Below are 19,295 nucleotides of genomic sequence, written 5' to 3'. Positions count from 1 at the left end.
TTTGTTGTCCTCATTTAGTTATTTTACAGTTTCAGCATTTGGGTTGTACTTCTCCACACCTAGCACACATTATTTTCTCAACACACTTTTGATACTTGCCCAAAATCTTGAAATTTCAACCACCTTGAGAGTTTTGTAAAAGATTACCTTTAACTATATTCAACAAATCCACTTTTTGTTTTCTTGCTAGCAGCTTTTATTATGCATTTTATTACACACATCTGTCTGCGTAAATGTTGTATTTTTTAACTTTTATCATATCACCAGTCCCCATGATATCAAACCTATGAAAATAACAACAATTCATGCTTTATTGTCCAAATAAAATTTGTTGATAGTCCTGTCCCTCGAAGTGAGCGGTTAGGGTTCAGCTCCTAGTTATGGTCCTTCATCCACTGCTCAGTCCACTGCACTATCTGCTCCAGGTTGCGCTCCAGGTCTTCAGGAGTGTTGCTGGGCAGTTGGTGGACAATATCCTCACTGTAAGCTTCAATGGCTTCCTCATAGATGGTCTGGAAGATCTCACACTGCACGTTGTCCTGCAGCTTCTTCCCTGTGTAACCCCTGTTAGTCACAAAGAGGACACCACAGAGAGGGGCATAAACAAGAGCAACAGAGACAAGCAGACACACACAACGCAGAGTTTTATCTTCATTGTTGCAGAAGAAACGATGCCCAGTCTATCCAGGAACATGAGAATATGAATTCAGCAGGTTATTATAAAAGATCAGTTCTTCAGGTGATAGATTACAAAAGAGTAGAGGAGCAGACACTCCTGTTGACCGGCACAGAGTAAGGCACATCAATGCAATGGCGCTGCCGAGAGGGGGGCCAGTGGGGCCACCCTGATACTGTAAAGGCTAAAATATGATTTTTACACTGTTTAATCTCTAGTTGACACAGTCAGTGGAAACCAGTGACTAGCCATTGTTAAATGGTACATGCAGTTTAAAAAAAGGGGCAATTGACAGTGCTATGTGTAAAGTGTTATGCCAGGGAAACAAAAGTGAAAGTCGTTTTTTAGTGTCATATACACATTGATAAGCAGTGGTATTACTATTTTTTATCTTAGCCTCTGGCTAATAGTCCATAGGCCTAAAGTCAGATTGGAGTCATACATGAATTGAGAGATTAAAGATTAAGAGGAAATAAATGAAAGTTACCTGCCCTCCAACCGAGTGTACAGCTGAGTGTTGTCTGTGCGCAGGACAAAGACAATATGAAACCAGCGTTCAGGAAACAGGTCACAGCCATGATAGTCAACAATCACACCACCATCTACCATCTTTTCATCCAGTTCATCCACCACCTACAGGATAAAGCATCACAATATTTACATCCAGCCAACTTAATTCTTGAGTTTTAATTTACCCTCATGTTGGTGTCACATGACTAATGGTTCCACTAAGATGCTTGTTTTGTGACAAAAGATTGAATGCATTGTCTCACTCACCCGGTCCTCATCTAAAATTGGGCACTTATACTCTTCGTCATAACCATCATAAAGTTGTCCTGGGGAAAGAAAATCTAATCATCAGAACAGCCACAGGAAACTATGCCATCTATCTGCAACCTGCCTGCTGTCAATAAATCTTAATACAAATCATTCAAAACCTGAATGAAGATCCAGAGCAGTGCAGTAGGACAAGAACAGTAAAATGCTTTTGATTTGTGGTTTAGATTAGTTTAGGATCCCTATTACCTACAGCCTTGTAGAAGCTATTCTTACAGGGCTTCTACAGGGTATACAGGGATACTTCAGGGTTTCTGCAGGTACCAGCAAATCTAATTTAATGCTTTTTAATGCCCTTTTTAATGCCATTTCAAAAATGTTTAATGCCCATGACTAACTGCAAATATTATACGTGTGCATACTTACCTATATACACGCACACAAAATATCCATATCCAACTCTGAATTAAATTGCAAGCATTTCATTTGAAAATGATAATATAAGATATTTGAGAATCTAAATAATTGACATAAACTGTCACTCTATAAAGAATTTGAAATGGCTCATGAGACAGCTTACAATGTCAAAATTTATTTGCACATATTTAAAAAATTCAAATTTCAAAAAGTACCAGAATCCATCAAGCTTATGTTTGTGGAAATTGTCCTGACACTGAATACACAATGCACAATTTGATCTCTCTGGAGAGCGAAGGAAAAAACTGAAACTTTCAACTTAAAGGCTGGAACATAACGTTTGCATTAAGTTCAGTACTTGACGTAACAAAGAAATCACTGGGATTTAACTTTGAATGATAATTAGTGCATGTGCCTTAGTTCGTTCGCTTTTAGTTCCAACTCTGTCTCAACATTTTTCAGTTCAAGGAATTTGTTTTCTTGTATCTCCTCAGAGTATTAGATTTTGTGATCATCTGAGCCATGAGTGTGCCAGATTTGTTTTCGGCCTTCTAAGCGAGTTGATCAGCATCCTTCTGAAGGCTGGCGCACACCTCCGTCAACACTGCCTTTTTCTTTTCAGTTCTCCCAGCTCATCTTCCAATGCTTTTTTCTTAAGTCCGTGCATGGCACCCTCTTTCTTCCTCCTTTCTTCGTCAAGGTAGATCCTATATTTAAAGTATTTTTTAAATTTTTTAATGCCTCTGGAAATCTAATGTAATGCTTTTTAATGCCATTTAAGGCCTTAATTTTAGCTAAATGTATTTAATGACTTTTAATGCTTTTTTAATGACCCACAGAAACCCTGTACTTCATCCAAAAATGAAAATTCACTCATTATCTGTAGGGGTAAGTGAAGTGTTTGAGTCCACAAAACACTTTAGTTTAGTTTAAACAAGGGTAAAGAGCATTGCAGCCAAATCCAGAGTTCAAATGACACAGTTTCGAGTTGAATTTGAATTTCGGGGCTTACGAACACTTGGATAACACCACAGGAGCTGTATGGAGAAGAATCGGTCACCATTTTACTTACATTTTATTGGATTTGGCTGCAATGAGGTTTACCCCTGAAACTCGAAAAACTGTTTTGTACACTCAAACACTTCACCCACCCCTCGGTCGACATGGTGGTGAGTTGATAATGGGTACATTTTTATATTTGGGTGAACTACCCCTTTAAAACAGATTTTGATGATGCAACCATTACAACATATCACATTAACATTATACACACACACACACACACACACACACACCTAACAATTCAAATCATGATCTGTTTGTTTCACATTGGTTTTCAAAACATTATCAAAATACATGAAAATAGCCAGTTCACTCTCACTCAGTTCCAATACATCACAACAGACCAGTTCATTCATGTTTCCAACACATTCCACACTAGTATTCAATGTAATAAACAAAACATGTGAATACAGACCTATTCACTCAAATATTCACACAATTCAGACAGACCCTCCGTAGCTTCAATCAGTGTTAGATGTTAGTATCAGTGTGTGTTTCAAAAAGTTAGTTGAAAGGAGTTCAGTAAATTAGTTGACGATTTTACCTTCCTGAGCAAGGTCTCCGATATTGACATAAGTCAGCTCTGTTCGCTGGGCTAGTTCCTTTCCTAAAGTGGTCTTTCCAACACCAGGGGTTCCTATAAGGCAGAGGATCAACATTGAGGTTGTAATGCATACTGCATCATCTGGTGAGATCTGATCAGGCTGTTGAGCAGTGCCAATGACTCAGTAGTGAAGGTGCAACTACCCACTTGGTTTTTAATAATCATTTACTGTTAGAAATGAGGTGCTGTTGATCTTCAGCTGCTGTCCCAGAGAAAACCATAGGACTTCCAGGTTATACTCTGCTGCCAGATTTGGTTTAAATATACTGATGTCGCTGATAACATGCTGTTTTATTGATTGTCACTATTAATCATCATCATTTAGATAAAGGTAATTTATAGTATCGTCTCATCCATTTATCATTTGGTCAATTAAGCACCCAAACAAATATGATAATTTACTGCAATAAAAAAAACGATGCTCACAGTGTAGACTCTTTATTGGTGTTTGTAATTAGATTAATAACTCACATTGTATTTGATCCTGGCAACAGTGATCGGCCTGCGAACCTAATAAGTACAGCACTGACATACTTTTAAAGACTGAGCAGTTGAAGAGACTGTCACCTGTTAACAGAACGTTCGGACGCTTCCTCATCTTCATGCCTGACCAGCAGCCGACACGTGTCTTGGCGTTCTACCTGAAAGACACATCCATCTGTCAGCTCTGCCTGCCGGCGCACACGGTCTCTGAAGCGTTTCAATCGAAATATGAGACAAACCTGATTCAGAGGAGCCAGATGAGGAGGATAACTTGGTTTGCGAGAGAGATGGAGCAAATCGACACACAAACACAGCAGCACTTTGACGTTTTACGGCACTTTTACGCCACCTTTACGGCAATCACTACAAACTTTACGGCATTTCGAGTTTAAATATGTAAACTCGGTTTCACAGGTTTTCTAACGCCACTCTGTTCAAACAGTAGATCACCCGAACAAGGATACCCAGGGACGAAAACATCGAAGTCTGCTTCTGACAGCAAATGGTCAAATAAGGTGAGTTAGCTTCACATGGGGGAGTGAACACATCCCAAAGAGCAGCCAGTCCAACAAGCGTTTCTTATCGTCGAAACACATTCACATACGTTCAAATTGATGTTTTTGGTATGTATGTATTTTATGTGTGTGTGTGAGAGGAAACCTCAAACACACAGCAGCCTGTGGTCCCGCTGTACACTGAGCAGTATGTCCTGTCTCTGCACAGCCAACAGCTTCAGCAGCAGCACCAGCTCTTCACACCAGGTCTTCCATGAACTGCTGTTAAGTGTGAATGATGAACAAGCTTTCTGTTGGAGATAAAACAGCTTCTAGTAGAGTAAGTTCTTTCCCATACTTACGTTATGTGTTTTTTTTCAGTAGGCTATCTGACAAGTACATTTTGATTACTGTATTTTAACAGGAAGTTTTTTCTATAATTTTGTCCACCCACTGTTGTCCGTCACAGTAGAGCAAATAACAGAAACTGAACATTTGGAGGATTTTGCCCACTGAGTGTATGTATCATACGATAGACACAGGGTCATGAGACACAATGCTGAAGGACAGAAGATATTTCTAGTCAATTTTACAGTTTCCAAATAGCTTTTCCTCTAATTAGTTTCTTTCAGGAATAGCATAATTTCTTCCTATATGTCAGTTGCCAGTAGTAAAGTACCTTCTCTTCACTGAGCACACAGGGAGCTTTGCTTTCACCCTGTAAGTTACATTTAACATCTGGTACTGCCATGTAATGTTCTCTATTGTGCCTGTAATTCACCAGCCTCCTCTCACTGTAGATATCCACCCCCAGTTGTTCTTTTAATCTTTAAAAAATGTGTTTTGTTTGTTATTCATAATAGTTGAACCACTGGGTGGATCCGTCTTTCACTGATCTGGCAGCAGAAAGCTTTTCTCTGCCTGGAAGGTGTAAGGTTTCGTGCTCCAAGGCTGAGCCCAAGAGGGCGAGGAAGAGGAAAGGAGAGGACAGCAAGCGGGACCCTGTCACAACTTACCTGCTGAAAGAGCCAGCCCAGAGGAACCAGTATGAGCCCTGGGTGAACAGATATATGCCCTGTTCACAGGTCAGCATCATCACAGTTTGGTTGTTCTGGTATCTGTGAATATGTTCTGAATCCAAATGGCCACACAGTGGATCAGCAGATGGTGTTGGGTGGTGGGCCACATGGGTTAAAATGCACAATGAGACATAACTTAAGACTTCACTCGTTGCTGTGGACACTAACAAATGCCTACATCTTGACTGCATAGTCCTTAAAAAAGTCTTTCTCCTTCTCACCAAGTCTAAACAGGACTCACATGTATAGTTTATTTGCAAGCCTAAATCTATAAATATGCATAAATACACACTGTCTTAAAGTATGATATATAAATAAGATACTTCTTAACATTAACCCATAAAATCCTTATTTAAGGCTTAGCAACCTCAGTATATAAATGGTGGTATACATCAGCATCTGTCATCATATCTCCCACTAATTTGCTCTAACTTCTCTGTAGAGTAGTTTGCAACATGTTATTATGATTGCCCCTGGAGCTGTAGGTTTAATTAAAGCAGATGTGACGTGCATAGCCAGGACATCAGGGTTAAAATGACCAGAACGATCCGGATTCATGATCTGACATTATCGATTAACAACTAAATAAATGTGATTATCAGTTTGTGTGAGAAGAATGACAGATATGAGCAGACACACACACACACAGGCTGACAGGAGAGTTATTCCTGCAGATTGTTGAGCTGGGTTCCTTTTAACTTTATTGTTGCAGAAGAATCAACATCCATCTTATACAGGAACATAAATATCAATTCACAATGTTGGTATAGAGATCAGCGCTACATGTGAGTCATTAGAAAACAGCAGAGGAGCTAAATCAGTAGCAAGGAGTGATGCACCTCAATGCATTTGGGCTGCCAGGGGGGGTAGTGCTTCAAAGTGGAGAGCATCAAAATAACCAAGTCACTATTGATGGGGCTGCCCCGCTGCAAAAAAAAAATGGGAACACTAATATGTGTTTGTGTAGGCTGAGCTAGCTGTCCACAAGAAGAAAATCGAGGAAGTCGACAACTGGATAAGAGTCCACACAAACTCGTCAAAGGTAATTTGAAGTTTCATTTTTCATTAGATTGAACCTTGACCCCCAGACTTGTCCCCTAACCTTTGCCATTGAGCAATTTTTGCCCTAGTTATGATATGTTAATTTAGCGATTTTCCTTCCTGGTAAACAATATGAAGAAATACCTATAACGAGTGAAAAACTTGGTTGTCATAAGCAAGTCAGTCATTTGATGAGTCCTGTTTGGAGACCACGACACATCAAGAATTAATCTTGCAGACTGAGCTATCATTATATTATGTAATTATATTAACATTTTATTTGTGGAGGTGTTTAGTGAGGTGGCATGTTCAAGTTTAGCCTGCCGGTTGTAATTTACAGGGTGGTATCTTACTGCTTACGGGACCATCTGGCTGTGGAAAGACTACAACAGTCCAGGTTTTGTCTCGGGAGCTGGGCTTCAGGATTCAGGAGTGGATCAACCCCACCAACCTGGAGCCATACAGCAGCATTCAGGATGGTCAGGAAAATCCCTCTCCATTACCTGTGTCATACTGCACCTGTCAGTGTCAGTGTGATTGATACAGTCCCATCCAAAATATTGGGTGTGAAATGCCAGTTTGTTTCTTTTGTACATTGAGACAATTCAAGAGCAAAAGATGAATATGAGACTAAAGTTAAGAATTTTAGTTTTAATATCTGCATATTTATAGCCTGATGCATCAATTAAACAATACAGCCCAGCACCTTTTGTATTATGCTGGCCCATGTTTAGGTGAATAATGAAGAAGCAAATCTTAAAGCAACTAAAAGTAAATGATGTGTCATAATTGGTTGAATAACTCAATAAGTGCATCAAGCCTGTGACCTACTGACATCATCAAATGGTTGCTTTCTTCATTTGTAAAGCTCCTCCAATCCTTTGTCGCATCACTTCAGTTTGTCCCAGGGGTTTCTCCGTCAGTCCCCTCTTCAGGCCTCTGTTACAGATGAAGTCCGTTGTTGTGTTTGGTCGTTGTCTTGCTTCACGATGAAGTTTTGATGATCTCTCTGTAAAGTGGCAGACAGAAAGTTTCTTTCATCCGTTTTACTGCTACATCATCAATGATCTCTGAGGATGTTTTAGAAGCTGCCATGACACCACCTCCACCGAGCTTCACTGATGAACTTGTATATTCTGGATGCAGATTATTTCTTCATCTTGGTCTCATCAGTTTTTTTCAGAGCTTTTGTAGCATCTCTTGTTCAAATGGTCCTTCAGATTCTTACTGCTAGTCCTCAAAGGTGAAAACCAAGAGCAGAGACATTCAGAGCTATTTGGCGTTTAAACAATCAATCTTCTGTCATAGACATGTTCCACTATTTCTGGTCACTTGAAATATGGGTGGGTTCAAACACAACATGCTATGTCTCAAATTGTTTAACAACTCAGGACAACTTTAAAAGCAGATGTTTTGATATTGATGAAGTCATGTGACTAAACACTCACAGAGGTGTATATCAAATGAGGAAGTTTCCCATCTAGGTCATCCCAGTGACTCCTCTGAACTCTTTGTTTCATATACATCTTTTGATCTTAAACATTAATTTCTTCAATTTACAACTAAAGGAAACTTGCCTTGCTATTCCAATGGTTTTGGAGGTGACTGTGAATGAAAATTACGTTCTTGATGTGAAACTGACCAGAAAATTGTTTTCTTTTGTTGGTACTGAGTCAGAGCGGTTGGCACATATGTATTGATCTGCTTTATTACTTTTATTGCATTAACTGCTTTATTATTTAAAGGTGTTTCTAATATTTTATCCACCCAGTGTTTGTAAATTGGGATGAATGCTTTTAAAGTATTTATTCCTCCCCTCAGGCCACAGCCAGTTGCCGGATGCATTATGTTTTGAACACGGTATCTCAGGAACACATTGAGGGAATTTCTTCAACTTTGGCAGAATCATTCACATGGGCTCCAAGATAAAATAATTTGATGTGAAATTAATTTTATTTTTGTTTAACTGAAGACATTCTATTTAAAGCTGGCAGTTACTTATCATAATCATATGTCAATATAGTGATACGTCACATTTCACCAAAAAATAATAAAATTCAGTTTAGTCAACTATGGCATATTATATGGAAAAAAATGACATAGACTGAACCTTCACTGGGTGGTAGAGGCATACAATGCAGGCCAGTAATTCTAGTTGGGTGAGTGCAGACAAAATGTTCTCATGCGATAAATAATCTCAGGTACAGAGAACACTCTCAAGTGTCAGGATGCAGGCTCTCTACTCTGCTTTTCTGATGTGACTCTGAGTTTCCATTTTTCAGAATGGAGAATGAATGGATTCCCCTGCAGCTCCCAGTCAGCCCAGTTTCAGGAGTTCCTCCTCAGAGCCAACAAGTACAGCTGCCTGCGAATGAAGGATGATGATGGAGCGACAGAAAAAAAGCTCATACTGGTGGAGGTATGTACTGTATCTTCAAATTAAGCCACTGTTCACCCCAGTATGTCAGTTCTACTCATTTTGGAAGCTCAGCACAACAGCTAGTAATATTTAGCAATTAACTGAGTTTAAAGATAATATATGCTGTGGCCCTTTCCTGCTCCAAGTCTGTTTACCGTGGGGACGGTAGTTACACAGTCCACTGAGCCAGGGAGTGAGAGTACATTTTAGTACATTAATTTAACATGTGACAATAACATTGCCACATTGACAATAGCAAACACTTGTATACTGCTACATCTGAAATGTGCTTAGTTCAACTCTTTGCATTCCTCATGCCATGTGACATTTATCTTGAGATGATGAACAAGTAAAATTTTCTGGCATGCTAAAAGTGTACGGTAAAAATTCCACTCTGTCTGAAGATTTGCTCTTAACATGCCAATATGATTAAAGCTGGTTAGTAATGACTATTGAATATTCGACTCATAATGTCACTTTTAGTACATTTTGAGTTAATTACCCAGCAGTATTTTGGCTCCAGTTGTGCCAGATTGGTTAACTACTGTTGGAAACGTGATCTAGACGGCTTCTAATCTTTCAAGTTACTGTTCAAAATAAAAATAATTGGGTGCAGAAATTTCCAAATGTATATGCTACTGGTGGAGAGATGAAGCTGCTGTAATATTTTGTAAAACCACTTTTATCACGGTGATGTCTACAATATAATGAATGGTTGATTATGTCATTAAAAAACTGTCGCTCTTTAATTTGATCAATGATAGATGCCAAGAATTGATACACAAAGAAACAGGAAAAGACTAAACTCATTACCATGCTAGATTGCATTTAAAGCTAATAGACAGGTCTAATGCTTGTTTGTTTAGACTATATGTGTAGGCTATACACCTGAGTTAACACCCAATCATTCCTCTCTTAGGATTTCCCAAACCATTTCTACAGGCAGCCTGGCAGCCTGCACGATAACCTGAGGTGAGAGCAGGTCAGGTTTCACCCTGCATTTCGTCACATTTCCTAAATACCAGAAGAAGTAACTGTAGTGATACACAGATATGAACCCAGACTTAAAAAGTAACGATAGGGAAATTGTGACCAAGAACCAGTTCTCCTGCTTTAACTTGGTAATGATGGGAGGTCTTGAGGCCTTTCTTGATGCTATTTCATGTCATGTTTCATCCTCAACATCAGGAACCGGTAGGCTTGATGAAAGTCTTTCCACGGAACAGAGTGTTTATTGATGCTTTCAGTGCTAAGAGCTATTTACTGCATTCATGTGTATTGTATTGTATACAGTGTGTGTTATTTTGTCTTCCAGGCACTTTGTGAAGACCACTCGAAGTCCCTTGGTGTTCATAGTGTCAGACAGTCAGAGTGGAGACCGCAGCTCACGCTTTCTTTTTCCCAGAGAGATCCAGGAGGAGCTGGACATCAGCACCATCAGGTTCTAAATGAGGCCCACTGCTGTCCATGACAGGGAAACCCACATTAGAGCCCAGAGAACAATGTTAGAGACAGTTCAGTCCCTGCTGTCAACTGATGAGGGAAACATTCTCATCTTCATTCGTGGCCAGATTTACTGAGAACATGGTGTTGCATGGCACTCTTGGGCCAGTTTTGGTTCCAGATTAGTCACAGGTCAGAGGTCTAAGACTTAAAGGTAAAGTTAACTGAAAAATTCAAATTCACTCATTATCTACTCACCACTATGCCGAGAGGGACATTTTCCACGACAAGGCGGAAGTTAATCCTAAATTTCACCTCTTTTACCCATTAAACAAAATCTCCTCCTGTGAAGAGACAAACCTGCTGCTCTCTAGGGCTAAAGGTGGTTTATAGCTGTGCACATAGGGATCAATAGCGCTCTGGCTTTCCTAATTCAATTTAGCTCATTGATCAAATGAGAGAGAATCAGGCCTATACTTCAACTTTCCCCTATTTTGTGTATTTCATCATATTCAATTAGCCCTGCTGAATTTACCTGAAGATGCTTTGTATGTTCTTTGTTTCCAGTTTTAATCCAGTTGCTCCAACCATGATGATTAAAGTCCTGACCCGCATTTCAACACTGGAAGCAGCAAAGGTGAGAGGAGGCTTTACAGTAGTTTACACATTTTGCCTTATTTTATATAAAGTTTGTTTTACCATAATTCCACACAGAGCTGCGGAAGAATGAGTGTACCAGAAAAGGGTGTGTTGGAGATGCTCTGTATGGGAAGCTCAGGAGATATTCGCAGTGCAATCAACAGCCTGCAGTTTTCTTCCCTCCCAGGTCTGTAAATCCACACATCTCACCTCACCACAGCGTACAGTGGAATTAAATACAAAACCCTTTTGATCTTCCTCACCTCATGACCTTTTCTCTCTGTAACTCTCCAGACACATCCTTGGAAAAGGAGCTGTGGAGGACGAAAAAGGACAGGCCTGTGATTTCAATGAGCAAAGTTGTTTCCAGAACAAACAAGAGGAAGAACAAGTCCAAACAAACAAAGGAGCAGGAAGAGGAACAGGCTATTGGAGTTAAAGATGCTTCTTTGTTCTTATTTAGAGCACTGGGAAAGATCCTGCACTGCAAACGTGAGTCATATCTCCCAGTTACCATAGTCTTTCTTCTGTATTGTTCATTGTAAGATTTACTGAAAATAGTCCCCAACTATTACACTATTGTCAGTTGTTTTTACTTGTCAGCAGATTTGTTGATAATGAGCCTTATTTCTTAGGGTTTGATTTCAGACATCGTCATCTACCTACCTATTTTACATATCTTGTGAACTGTTCATTTCATGAACGACACATGACACGCATGTGTATTGTTGGGGGCCAAAGGAAGTGCATTGTGAAGTTTGGGGTGATTTGGACAAGAGATATATATTCAATATGAATCAAAATTGAAATAAACAGATGATGCTTTGTAGCAGTCAGTGGGGGCGGGGCAGTGCGCTAACAGTCCCTCCACGAGGTGTGTTGAAAATCTTTTCCTCTATATCCTTGGTTAAACTACAGCTGTGGTCAGGACCTGGCAGCCTTTGGCCATATCTGTCCTGCTTGATCATTTACATAATACAAATCTTTCCCACTATATCAGACTGATACAGATATTCATGGGGGTCACTGGTGTGTCTCTGGTGTGTTCTGTGGTGGTAGGAATTTGTCCTTAAAGTAAAAGCACAAGTAACAACCTTTATTGGAGTAGATTGTGATTGCTTAACACCACAGTCAGACCTGTGAGATAGATGACTTTTAATGTATGAAAACATAACACCAGTTATGTAAATAATTCAAACTTATATATGAACCACACACATTAATAGTAATAAAGCAAATTCAGTTTCAGTTTATAAAAATCATTGACGAAAAAAATCTTCAACGCAGGTAAATCAGGTAGGGTAAACACAAAGATTTCTAACTTCACTCTGCAGTAGGCGATGCATTACCTCAGGCCCGGCAAACAGCTTATTCCAAACAGGCAGGATTAGAACAGGCACTGCACTAGTCAACTATAATTTTTTAAAACATCTGATCACTGATGAGAATAACTGCTGCACTGTTGCTTTGGTTTATACTTGTTCAGTATTAGTAACTGACGCTACTGAGGCAAATAGTTTGTTTGGTTGTTTATCATCAACAGGGGGGGACCATGAAGCAGCTGAAGTTGCCCCTGCACCTGCTCTATCATCTCAACTTTCACATCACCACAGAAAAACATTATTAGTAGACCCTGAGGTAAAAAGCTTTTTCTCTCGCTAAAAGGTAACAGCCATTTTTAATCAATCTCCTTTTAATCTTTGGAACACTCAAAACTTTTTTTTAATCTGTTTTTAGTTGGTTGTTGAACGTTCACACATGTCTGGCGAGTTCTTCAACTTGTACCTCCACCAGAACTACCTGGACTTCTTTTCTGAGGTGGAAGATGTGGCCCGAGCCAGCGAGTATCTATCTGATGCTGACCTCCTCACTTCTGATTGGACGGTCAGTCTTTCCCGAGACATGAAGAATGAATCTGAATGCTTTGACTTTAGGGTTCCTGTTGTTTGCAAACTATACTTGTGGCGTTGCCTTTGCGATAATAAAGCATACTGTTAGATACCAAAGTGGCGGTAGTTTAAAACACAAGAGACACGACTTTATAACTTTGGAAAGTTCTGACAACAGGAGTGAATTCTCTGTAGAAGTAGCTGCTTGAAGGAGAAATGTAAGTAGTAAGTGGTTGAGTAGAGAGTGACATCTTTATTAAATTAATTTGTTCAGTATTTGAATTGTCTGTATTTTAACTATATGGTAAGTGGTGAACTGATGGTGAGCAACAATCTGTGCCTGTGTTCAGAGCCGAAGCACCATGGAGGATTATGGGTCTTCAGTGGCCACCAGAGGTCTTCTTCACTCCAACTCTCAACACGTTTCTGTTGGATTTAGACCACTTCACAAACCCAGCTGGCTGCTAGTCAGCAAGAAGGTAAGACACATCTATTAACATGTGATTTTAGTTATTTTAGTTAAAGGTTCAGTGTGTAAGATTTAGGTGAAAGGGAACTATTGGCAGAAATTGAATGTAGAATAATCCTCATGATGTTTTCACTAGTTCATTTTATCTAAATTGTATGAATTGTAGTTTTCTTTACCCAAGAAAAGGCCATTTATATTTAAATACTTTATATTTACATCGAGGGGACCCTCTCTATGGAGGCTGCCATGTTTTTTACATTAGTCCAGACTGGACAAACTAAACACCTTTTGAGTTTTTTTGACAACTGAAGCTACCACAGGTTCCTTTTCATGTTTGGAAGGAGAGGGTGAGGTGAGAGGTGTTCAGCTGCAACATGCAACTTCACCACTAGATATCACTAAATTCTACACACTGTACATTTAGGATCATTGTTGTATACATCCAGTAAAAAAACAAAACAATGTCTTGCGCTGCAGTATTTGATCATAACTATTTTTGTTGATTTACTTGTAGAAATAGATTTTAAGAAAAAAATTTAAAGCAGGTGCCCCAATTATAAAGAAAATATGCTTAGTTTTTAATTGTATTATTTTAATATTGCTGCCTTTTTATGACCTGCAACAGCAAATGAGACAATCAGGGATAAAATATGCTTTTTCTATAAACTATTCTCAATTTTTGCAGTCATTACCACGATCAAAAAGAGACAGTTGATCGCAGTTGATCTGTTTCAAATGCATCCTATCTGAGTGACCTACAGAAGTAGACTTTAAATGTAGCAACTTCAATGAGACTGATGTTGTTCGTGTCAGCACCGGGAGAACTGCCTGGCTGCTCATTCCCTGTTCAGGAGCTTCTGTCTGACACCAGTCAGCCTGCAGACGGAGCTGCTGCCATACCTGGCCAAACTCACCAGTCCTATGAGGAACCAAGGTAACACACACACACTCGCCCACACAAACAATTTGCAATCTAAATCTGAAACAAGTTTTAACCCTCAAAACGGCCATCTTCACTTTCTAAAGATGTCCTCACTCCCAAGGTCTCAAGAGAGCTCTGTGTGTTTCTCAAAAAGATACACATGCAAATACGATACTGTTGAGAGTATATTATTTCCATGCTGCACAACAACATAGCTGTGTGTGAGGACAAAATGACTCAACAATGCATGGACCGATTTTTACCAAACTTGCGTGGGAATGTTACTTGGGAGGGTATCTTCAGATGAGTCAAGTCCAAGTCAACAGAAATATGGTTAAAAACACACTTTCCAAGATATCTCTGAAAATAGAGACAACCTGTAGCTTATATTGATCAGAATATCATGATAACATTATGAAATGGCATTTTTACTTATTGAAAAAAAGTTAGCATTGCCTGATCAGCCACTGCAAAGCCTCCTATCTCAAATTGTGCAAAAAAAACTTGTTGTACTGTATTGTGAGTGACCTTTGACATTAATTTTGTGATTTTGCTGTCATGTTGCCAGTACTGTAAAAACACTGCGCAGACATCATGTGTTGCTGAAGAGTGTCATGTTGTGACCAATGAACAAAGTTGATTGAAGTCTATTTAATCCTTTTTTTTACTCTGTGCTGGCGACATCTAGTGGCCGGAAGCATTATGCATTTGGATTGTCCATCCATCCATCCATCCCATTCTTGTAAATATAATAACTCAAGAATGCCTTGGGGGATTTTTGTCAAATTTGGATCAAAAGTTCAGTTTGAGTCACGAATAAACAGATTAGAATTTGGTCAAAGGTCACCTTAACCTCACAAAACCCTCTTGTTGCAAGAACGAGAATCCTTTAAAATAAAATTTTTACATTACATTTAATTTAGCGGACACTTTTATCCAAAGTGACTTACAATAAGTGCATTCAACCATGAGCATACAAACCCAGAACAGCAACATTTTTTTTGATAAATGTAAACACCAGAGTTGACGATGATTATTAGATATCATCTTCTTAACCAAGGTGTATTCGGAAGAGATGTGTCTTTAGTCTGCAGCGAAAGATGTTTCGATTTTCTGCTGTCCTGGTGTCAATGGGGAGCTGGTTCCAACATTTAGGAGACAGGAAAGCAAACAGTAATTTTGTTGAGTGGTTGGGGTCCCTCGCACTGAGGGAGCAGCAAGCCGATTGACTGAACTTTCTTGAAGTCCTCATAGGCATCTTCTACAGGAATGGCACTGCTGTTTTCATGAAGAGAAATTTGGAGGTTTTTGTGTTATGCAGTCATTTGTGTTTACACATACACCTCCTCTAGAGAAACTGCAAAGGATCTCCAAAGTTTAGTGCATGTCAGAAAGAAGCAATAATGTACGACTTGATAGACCGATATAGATTCTTTGAAATATTTTTCTATTCTTTGGTTAAATAACCTGCTGACTTCATTATGTTTCCTCCATCTGAAAGACTGCACCATTGATTGTTAATCCATGGGTATCCATAGTAATATAGTTACCTTAGGTAGAGTGGCTAGCTCACAGTGAGGGAGCAGCGAGCCGATTGGCGGATGAAGAGTGCAATGGATGGGCTGGGGTGCAAGGTTTGACCATGTCTTGGATGTAGGCTGGACCTAATCTGTTCACAGCACGGGACGCAAGTACAAGTGTTTTGAAACAGATGAGAGCAGCCACTGGTAACCAGTGAAGGGAGCGGAGGAGTGTGAGGGAAATATGGCACAAATGTTCGACTAATTGATTCCATTTAGGTGGTCAAAGGTCACAGGGGGTTCACAAAACATGTTTTTTTCATGAACATCAAATGTGCTTTTAGGGAATTTCTTCAAATTTTGACAAGTTGTCGCATGGACTCAAAGATGAACTCACCATTGAAACTTAACTTAAGGTAAAGGTCACAGTGACCCTGTAAGTCTGGAGACAGACGACAAACAACAACAGAACTGTTGAAAGAGTCTTCCAGTTCATGAACCTTTACTAATCTTTGTGTTCTGTGATACACTGTTTCCCTCAGCTCAGATAGCATTTATCCAGGACGTGGGTCAGATGTCACTGAGGAGCTTCTCTATCAGGTACAACACATTTTATCTTCACATAATCCAATTGGATTCAAGAAAAGTTACCATGACCCTAGAGTCTGCATTGCCAAAGATCTGACCAGCCTGTATAGCATTAGTCTGTAATTTCCTGCTTACAGTGGAGAGTAGTGGAATATATGAAGAGCTGGAATCAAAACAGTGACAGGAACATTACGCAGTGTTGTCCTGAACCAGCATCTTATAATTCCATCACCTAATATATATTATTGACTATTATTGGGGCTGATCAGTCTGTCTGTAATAATTCAATTTCCATATTACCAGAGCAGAACTTGAAAACCATTTTGAATTACCTCATGAAACTTTGCAATTATGTGGCACCTTTTGATATTTTGAGTTTCATTAAAGAAATATTCTGACTTCATCTAACAGTGACAGATCTACTATTTCAAGGTTTGCTCTAATGAACCTTGATAGGAGTGTGCAATATCACCTAAAAACAATATCACTAATAATTACTGTTGTGGAAAATCTGCTGATCAATGGTCACCTCATCAATGAAGAAAGCATTCAGGAGCCCTTTGATGTCTTATGCTAAAATATTTATTGACGCTTGGCCAAGGAGAACATCAGAATTCATCCATACAACATCTGTGCATGATGCTCTCTCATATTCTGAAGTCTGCTTTCCTGCAGTCACACTTTAAACCCCAACAGATCATTTAATCTATGGGTGTGCTTGTTCCTAAACAATCAAATGTATTTACTAGTTATGGAGACAGTATTGCCTGCTTACGCAGTCTCATATCTGTGACGTCTAGGGAGTGAAGGCTTTGACCTTTGGCAGCTCTAGCACTTCCCAAACACAACAGCCTGTTGCACTCTGCCCCAGAGAGGACAAGAGACAGTGTCTATGAAAATTCCATAACAATTACCATATTTACATCTGTACCAAATGATAATTTACATCTTCCTAAATAATTATCTGTCCTCACAGTGAAGCTCTTATTAATTCTTTATTCCAAAATTAAACAAAGTTATGTTTTAAGACTCATTTTTATTTATTTAAAGTGCTTTCTATTTAAGAACTTTTTAGTACAAATTTAACTAAAATATTATTTACTTTAAAAGTGTTAATTATCAAAAATAATTATCATGCTTTAAATATATCTTAATAATACTTGTATGGATTATTACATTATTTTAACAAATTTATTATAAACATTCCTTAGTGAGACCTCCACTCTGAGGGCGGCTAAAGTGTGTGCAGTCAGTGCTGACATAACAGGAAATTAACCCACATAGCAAACTGAGTTATTTAGGCCTGTGGAGTTTCTGAACAGGTAGGTGGCACTATGTATCACATAATGAATTTGCTCTCCATCTAAACATCTGCACCACTGATTGTTAATCCATGGGTATCCATAGTAATATAGTTACCTTAGGCACAAATGATGATGACATGTCATGAAAATATACTTTATTCAGTCTGAGCTATGTAGCTTTCTATGTTACTGGTGTAAATTGTATTAGATCATACCTTTTATACTTTGCCTTTATTTCTCTAATTGATTTTGTGTTGTCCGTATCAAGATTAAAACTGGAGGCTCTGACAGATAAAGAGCCAGGACAGCTGGAAACAGATGGTGAGGAGGAGCAGGAGGAAAAAGAGGTAGTCCATGGTGGAACTGAGGATGGTTTGCCAGCCAGTCAGCCTCAACCTACTACAAGTCAAGTTCTTTTGGAGGAGGAGGGCTTGAACATCGAGGAATATGACAGTGACTGACACAGACAGCTCCACCATACATCCACTGTCATACTGTGACACAATTTCACTTTTCCTTTGTCCAGTTTGTATTTTTTAGTAAGTGTTTAGCCTGGAGGAAGTTAAGGCCACGTGAAATAATACTATGAGTACATATGAGATGTGATGTCATATGTTCAAAATAAGTTTCCAAACGGGATCGTTGTCTTGTAAAGTCTGAATTGAATGGGATCCTGTATCTTGTCACATATTGAAATCATACAGATTAAGTATAATAATCTTCCAAAGTGACCTTTACCAGTTCAGTTCTAGCAGCTAAAAAATCATCAGTATTTATTAGTTCTAAGTGTGCGTTCAGCATTTGTTGTTTTTGTAAATTGCATCTTTTTGTTTTGATGAGTGATTGTTGAGCCTGGAGCATTCTGTCCAGGCTCAAACCCCAGCTGAAACTGAAATCCTTGTTTCACTTTTTCTTGATGGTGGAAAATAAGAAATATTACAATAATGCTTATTGAGGGATATATTGTTTGAATCTCAATAAGACTGTGAATAAAAACAATGTTCGAGAAGCTTATCATTCATCTTGAACACAATGTTTTTATACCCTCCTTTCACACACCCTCTCATTCAATATTTACACAGCAATTTTACATGAAGCTCCTTTAAATAATCCCTGTGGTGATGGTGACTCACTCTCACTCACCCAAAGCTGTAAATCTATGAAGTGCTTCCAGTTTAAACTAAAGTAATGGAATGATTCTTACATACGTACCTAAATGATTGGATAATGCTTCTATAAATACTTATTACTAACAAACTATTACTTAAGTAAACGTGGTTCCAATACCACATGATGTACTATTTGTAATTAACATTTTTATTGTAAAAGTTTGACTGAAATATCTATTTCATTCTTATTAATGCGTTTTACACCATACACTATTTTCTTTCACAGGTTAAATGGGATTTTTGTGAAGATGGATACGTTCCTCGAACTTGTTTATTTTGAAGGTAACGACCGGAAGTAGT

The 19,295-nt window shown here is 38.8% G+C and overlaps 2 protein-coding genes across 3 annotated transcripts; one reads left to right on the top strand and one right to left on the bottom strand.

Annotated features, from left to right (window-relative positions):
* Window positions 1-172: 172 nt before the first annotated feature.
* ak6 (adenylate kinase 6) lies at window positions 173-4,397 on the bottom strand. The gene is made up of 6 exons (XM_020104008.2): window positions 4,259-4,397; window positions 4,104-4,177; window positions 3,477-3,569; window positions 1,454-1,512; window positions 1,164-1,309; window positions 173-564 (listed from the first exon to the last, which is right to left on the bottom strand). The coding sequence occupies exons 2-6, from the start codon at window positions 4,138-4,140 to the stop codon at window positions 375-377; spliced, it is 525 nt and encodes a 174-aa protein (XP_019959567.2). The 5' UTR covers window positions 4,141-4,177; window positions 4,259-4,397; the 3' UTR covers window positions 173-374.
* On the top strand, window positions 4,351-18,840 carry rad17 (RAD17 checkpoint clamp loader component). 2 transcript variants are annotated; one of them, XM_069522840.1, is made up of 17 exons: window positions 4,351-4,534; window positions 4,750-4,853; window positions 5,377-5,598; window positions 6,560-6,634; window positions 6,974-7,112; window positions 8,916-9,052; window positions 9,972-10,024; window positions 10,368-10,493; window positions 11,063-11,132; window positions 11,210-11,321; window positions 11,429-11,626; window positions 12,678-12,772; window positions 12,872-13,018; window positions 13,374-13,502; window positions 14,306-14,426; window positions 16,477-16,534; window positions 18,095-18,840. In XM_069522840.1, the coding sequence occupies exons 2-17, from the start codon at window positions 4,809-4,811 to the stop codon at window positions 18,285-18,287; spliced, it is 1,920 nt and encodes a 639-aa protein (XP_069378941.1). In that variant the 5' UTR covers window positions 4,351-4,534; window positions 4,750-4,808; the 3' UTR covers window positions 18,288-18,840. The 2 variants fall into 2 exon arrangements, with proteins under 2 accessions (XP_069378941.1, XP_019959566.2); XM_020104007.2 differs by having other exon boundaries at window positions 4,385-4,534; window positions 4,743-4,853.
* Window positions 18,841-19,295: the final 455 nt, after the last annotated feature.

The sequence above is a fragment of the Paralichthys olivaceus genome, chromosome 4 (assembly GCF_024713975.1).
Source record: "Paralichthys olivaceus isolate ysfri-2021 chromosome 4, ASM2471397v2, whole genome shotgun sequence".
Taxonomy (NCBI): Eukaryota; Metazoa; Chordata; class Actinopteri; order Pleuronectiformes; family Paralichthyidae; genus Paralichthys; species Paralichthys olivaceus.
The sequence above is the reverse complement of the archived record's forward strand: the minus strand, read 5'-3'. Positions and strand labels throughout refer to the sequence as shown.